The following is a 6,314-nucleotide window of genomic DNA, read 5'->3' on the forward strand; positions in this document are numbered from 1 at the left end:
ATGCAATGACGGTGCCACAAGCGGGTAGGGTTGATGGTGAGGGAGCAAAAAATGGAATGATTACCGCAGCAAGGGTGATGAGCGCAGATCCAACAGTAGAAATGCTGCCGTAGATAGCTAAAAGTTGGCAGGAGGCAAGGGAGCGAGGCGAAGCAGGAAGGAGAATAACAGTTGGATTAAAATCGTGCAATTGTGGTTACTGACTGAGGAAGAGGCCGATTTCAGGCACATCATAAATAGCATCTGCCTTAATACCAATCACAATATAAACGCAACTGATTGAACCAGGGTTCAGAACATCAGATACTTAGGCATACAAGAGGTAGAAAATTTAGCGCAAATTTTACAGGCACTCAGAGACCATGTCCCTCCTGAAGAGTAATTAACACATACAAGGATACACCTACTGATAAACGAGTCCAGTTTACCACAACTTAAACAACACAACAGAGTCGGCTACCCAGCATATAGGGTAGTCAGGCACAGGTACACAGGTGAGACGGATATCGTCCTCACTCCTTTGCGGTCTTGTTGATGAGGGACTTGTGGATGTGCGGGATGACGCCACCGCCGGCAATGGTGCCCTTGATGAGCGTGTCGAGCTCCTCGTCCCCGCGAATGGCGAGCTGGAGGTGGCGCGGGGTGATACGCTTCACCTTGAGGTCCTTGCTGGCGTTGCCGGCGAGCTCGAGGACCTCGGCGGTGAGGTACTCGAGGATGGCGGCTGAGTACACGGCGGCGGTGGCGCCGACGCGGCCGTGGGCCGACGCCCTCGACTTGAGCTGACGGTGGATGCGCCCAACAGGGAACTGCGAGAACAGACCAGCTTGCGCTGTTAAGATTCGAGTTCCGCAAACCGAACTGATACTCGCAGCAAGAAACGCCAGGTCTGGCTAATTTTCAGGACAGGGAGGTACCTGAAGGCCGGCGCGGGATGAGCGGGAGACGGGGGCCTTCTTCTTGTCCTTGTCAGTGCTCTTGGCGGCCGTCGTCTTCGCCGCCAGGAGACCCTTCCCTCCCTTCCCCGCCATCGCCGCCGGAACCCTAACCTACGCCAACCGCTTGGCTCGAGCTGGTGTCGTGCGTGGGCGAGGCGCGAGGTGCTACTGCGTTTCGAACTCTTCCCCTGTTCAATGCGGGAGCGGAGGGCTTTAAACGCGCGGCGCTGTGGAAAATTTAGGTTCGAGTTTCGAATCAGGTGGGCGGCGGGCGGGCGCGCGCGCGCGCGCTTCACGTTTTCGCGGCTGCTCGGCCGTGAAAATTTCGGAGCGCGCGCTGTTCTCTGGGCTGGCTTGACCTTGGCGTGCCCCAGAGAGGGCCTCTCGGGCCGGCCCATTTGTGATGCTGGGCCTGGCAGCGTCGCAGGTGCGCAGAGACAAGTCGAAATCCGAATTTTGTTATATATATTTTTTTTTGAAACTGAGTATGTAATCCTAAAATTTTTAGAAAATATATATATAAAAATCCCGAAATCCAGCGTGCGTGGGCCCGGTAACGAAGCTCCAGGCAGTATGGCCCATAGAAAGGAGACTTTTCTCGGCTTTTAAACATCTGTTGGAGCTACAGCTTACCAAGACCGATCGCAGTCTGGCCCATTGGCTGAATCACTCGCGTGGTTTTGAACCGTAGATTTGGGAGGCAGCTATTGGTGCCAGTACACTTGGTAATACGTACTGTGATGTACAGCCGCTCCTCCATCCGACTCGATCAGCAGTGCCAAGTGCCGACGCGAAAAATGGTGGGCACACGCGCAGAGACGCAGACCGTGCCACGGAACAGAGGGAGAGCGCAACTGCGGGCCACACTGCTGCAAGATGCCAACACGTACGTACTTGAGCCGATCGACCAGGCGAGCTCGTGTGTGCAAACCCTTGGTCAGATTGTTTCGGTGGACCAGTACGCGTCTGCACGATGTCTGCTTCAACACGGAACGAGCGTATTCTAACGTAGCTTGTCTTGTATGCAAACTCCCAGCAGCATGCACAGCTGCATGATATCGCAGACGCAAAACGAAAACCAACTACGAATTAAATAAGGTCTCGTTTGGACGGCCATGGATCGACGTGGATCGAGACCCGATCCCGACCACCCATGGAACCAGACCCATTTGGCAACACCGTGGTTTGGAATGATTCTAATTCAATCCACTGCCTCTGTGAGAAGAGGAGCTACAAGCGTAGCTCAAGGACCTCAAGACGGACCTCTACCTCCTCTATGTTGCCTAGGTCACCAGCACCGTGCCCAACAACCTCACCAAGAGCCTAAGATGTATGTGCGCTGCCTCTCTCCTGTCTCTGCTTGCGAATCGAGTCTTACATGAACGATGAAGACATTACAAACAAGCGCAAGTAGTTAGTAGCCGTAAGCAGCACGTGAGCTACCTTGCCACAAATTTTTCTTCTTTTCTTGTATCAAAGTTAGTGATGTAACTGATAAAGAAAGGAAAACGAACAAAGATTCTGTATTTCCATGTTTCCAAGGCTAAGCTGGTACGTAGTATTGTCACCATTTTTTTATGACCCTGCTGTTATGTGTCCAAATGCAGTGATAATCGTTTCATTTTGTATGATACTTGCCTTGACTTTCCTATACAAAAACTTGCCACGGAAAAAGTCAGGTTCTGTGAAGAACCCAAATGCAATGGTAATCGTTTCCTTTTGTATGCACTTCTTTACAAGAAATTGTACTTTAGCTTGTTAGCTAGCCTTGAAATAACCTGCAATAAGTTCAGGCCATAATGCTTCATAGTCAACTACTGAACTTGGGCAATCCGAAGTATTAGTTGACTGCTTATTTGAGTTGATGTTGCTGCCAACTTCTTGTACGATTATTCTTCCAAGAGAGTTCATATTTTTTAAATTGACCAATTTGGTGGTTGTTGGGCCTACCTGTGATATGTTGGTTATTCTCAAGTCACAACTGTGCCATACGTGATTTACTCAGTACCTAGCTATGTAAGGAACTCATGCTTAGTTTCTTATATTTTTTTCTACACTGTTTTTGTCATGCACACAGCGAAATGGCAGGAGGCCAAAGGCATACCTCAGCAATCAGTCGGAGACTGAGAATACACGACAATCCATATCATTCCAAGCCAATCCCAAATGCACAATCAATCAACGGATTAATCCTCAAATTGGAGAAGGGGAATGGGTGGAGGGAAGGGATCAACCCAATCCCACCTTAGATTGATTCTACCGTGGATTATACCTCCAACTTGCCAAAAGAAGCCTAAGGCAGATGGTTCTTAAAAGTGTGTTTGGTTATTTTCGCAGAGTTACAACGTACATCTTGGACAAATAGAAATAGGATGAACGGATGCATTAATTTTGAAAAAAAAAATGTTTGATTATCTGTATAGGTGAATGCAATGATCATATGAAGATGTTTGTTTGCCTGCATGGGTGTATGCAATGGTCCTGCACCTGAGAATAACGAGTGAGCTTGTTGTAGCACTATAGCAGATGAAATACATCCACCGGACCAGGCTCCATTGAAAAGCTCGATTCGAACATATCCATCGGGCCAAAACCATATAATTGCATCTGCGGATATAGGGAGAAACAGTGTATGCATGCAACCAAACGACATTCTCCACGGGAATATACGCAACAGGGCAAAGTCAGGATGTCCATGATGCGGGCAACCAAACATGCCCAAAGTGAATCATCCATCCATACCTCTCGAGAGCACGGTGGCAAAAATAGCCCAGATGCATGCATATTGCTGACAATTCTATTGAATGAAACATCCCTAATATAATGCAAGACGGTTGATCTTCACAATTATCTGCGATATGTAACAACACCGCATACATCTTTTCAGTACGAACCGATTGCAATGTGTTTCTAGATTCTTTTTCAGGTGCGTCGATTGCGTTATGGTAATGATAGCGGTTAGTTTTCTTGTGGAACCGATTAGAATATAAAGAGTGAGAAAGTCGAGTTTTCTTGTGCCTTTGAACTACTTTTATATGTTTGGGTACGAGTGTTTCCTGGGAATGAAACGTTGATGTGGCATGTGCACTATTTTTTTTAGTTGTTCAACCTCAAACTACATGTATCATCTAAGCAATGGGGGTAATTTTCACCTTTTCTTTTGCTCTAACTTGACAAGTTACAAAGTACTAGCAGATCATTGATGGTGACAAACAATATGGCGTGTAAGGTAAAGTATTCTTTCTTGTACTGATCTCAAACCTTGATGCCTTCCAACCAAAGTTTCTTAAGATCATCGATTAAAGGTCTGAGGTACACATCGATATCGTTGTCAGGTTGTTTCGGTCTTGATATCAAGATCGACAACATAACATATTTACACTTGTTACAAAACCAGGGTGGAAGGTTGTAGATTGACAACACAATAGGCCAGGTGCTATGTGAGGTACTCATGTTACCTAATGGATTCATGTCATCTGTGCTCATAGCAAACCTAATATTTCTTAATTATTCAGTGAACTAACCAAATATTGAATCAATGATTCGCCACTGAACGGAATCCGCCTAGTGTCGTATCATTCCGTCGTTCTTACGATCCTCCTTATGCCGACACACCAATTAGACATCCTTTCTGTTAGCAAACAATCGCTTCGGACAGAGAATTACAGAAAAAATACCATGCCACCTTTCCTATGAAACCAATTGCTTTTCTTGCCTCTATCTCTGTCACCACTGTCAATTTTACGCTTATATCGATGGGTTCCACAAACGAGATACTAATCTAGCTCTGCATACTCTCCATAAAATAAAATACAATCCTGCTTAAATACATGTATTTTTTTCAGCCTTAGAGGACAAATTATCTTCTTCGCGTCGTAGACGCCCACGGGCACCAAGTTCCCCTCCGGTAGCATGTCCCTTAGCAGATCCAACAATACTTTAAAACTCTTGTAAGTCTAATCATAAGTTGCCTTCAGCTATAGAAGCTCTAGGTTCTCAAATATCTGCGTGTAATTTTCCTTGCAGTTGGGATAAAATGCCATCTTAAAATCCCACAAAAATTCCTGAAATTTAGCAAACTCACCATTATTATACTCATTGTGCCGCTTGACATCCCGCACCATCTGATCCACATTCTCTACAAATCCTCGTTCTTGAGATCATGATCCATATCATTGGGTGTAAATCCTTGATCCACACTGTCGGCATGGAGGCCCTGATCAATCTCTCCCTCGTTAAGGCCTTTCTCGCTATGTTTGTTCCAACATGTATAACTCTCTTTAAATCCACACATGATCAAGTGTGCATGGACATTGTCTGGTTTCGAAAACTTCTTATCATTCCTGCAATTGCGACATGGACAATACATTATCGTTTTACCATGATCTTTCATATCTACCAAAGCAGCACTCATGAAACACTTCACTCTGCTCAGGTACTCCGGACAAGTCTGGGTCTCAAGGTACATCCAATTTATGTCCACCATCTACAATGTAAAAGCATTCATTCTTCATTAATAATTATCTTAATTGCGTGATTAAGCATACAATAAAAATTTCATATAATTACACTAGATCTGTGGTACCTCACGGTAGATCGGGCAAACTAAGTGTCAAATTTAACATAAATACAACTCACTTGTACTAAGATTTTGGATAAAGATGCAAAATAGTCGATTACAACTTAAAGTATAATAAATCTACCAAATAAGGGTTAAAGGAGTAAGAAAGTGGGAGATGCAAACCTTCAAAGACCTAGCACCAATTCAAATTTCAAATCAACAAATATTATAGAGTCTCTAGCGGAATCGAAGAAAATCGCCATAGCTAGGGGCACATAGTACTATTAAGTATTGTTGAGTAACTGTTGAACGCGCAGTATCTGGTGAGATCTAATAACAGATCTAAGTCATAAGTGACGGATCCATCCATCACTTATGACTAGTCATAAGTGATAGGCCGTAATATGACTCGTCACGTATGACTGGTGCAGAGAGACTCGTCACTTATGACCAGGTTATAAGTGACGAGTGTAATTATAGTCCGTCACTAATGTGATAAATGACGGGTAATATTATGATCCGTCACTGATGACTTGGTATCAGTGATGGGTCAAGGTTCGGTCTCGATCCAAAACTTTATAAGCGATGGGTTGTATAATGATCTGTCACTAAATTGTGTCTCATTTGTCTGTTTTTTATATAGTGTTCGTTCAGAAATAGTAGATGTATTTATTTTTGAAAAAGTTAAAACTTTGTATACTTTGATTAATATTTAATCAAATTATAAGAATATCTAGTATATAAAAATTATACAATTAGATTCACAATTCAAAATGGTTTCACACTTAGGTTTTGTAGCTATAAATGATATATTT

The 6,314-nt window shown here is 44.1% G+C and overlaps 1 protein-coding gene across 1 annotated transcript; it reads right to left on the minus strand.

The window, feature by feature from the left end:
- Positions 1–260: 260 nt before the first annotated feature.
- LOC133916872 (probable histone H2A variant 1) lies at positions 261–1,128 on the minus strand. Its single transcript, XM_062360751.1, has 2 exons — positions 918–1,128; positions 261–809 (listed from the first exon to the last, which is right to left on the minus strand). Exons 1-2 carry the CDS (start codon positions 1,029–1,031, stop codon positions 513–515), a joined length of 411 nt encoding a protein of 136 aa, XP_062216735.1. The 5' UTR covers positions 1,032–1,128; the 3' UTR covers positions 261–512.
- Positions 1,129–6,314: the final 5,186 nt, after the last annotated feature.

The sequence above is a fragment of the Phragmites australis genome, chromosome 4 (assembly GCF_958298935.1).
Source record: "Phragmites australis chromosome 4, lpPhrAust1.1, whole genome shotgun sequence".
Classification (NCBI taxonomy): domain Eukaryota; kingdom Viridiplantae; phylum Streptophyta; class Magnoliopsida; order Poales; family Poaceae; genus Phragmites; species Phragmites australis.

Bases quoted from the DNA above. Each gene is read 5' to 3' on its own strand.
- LOC133916872 (XM_062360751.1), bottom strand. From the start codon at position 1,031: ATGGCGGGGAAGGGAGGGAAGGGTCTCCTGGCGGCGAAGACGACGGCC. The intron at 810-917 runs GTACCTCCCTGT...CTGTTCTCGCAG, and splicing joins CATCCCGCGCCGGCCTTCAG to TTCCCTGTTGGGCGCATCCA.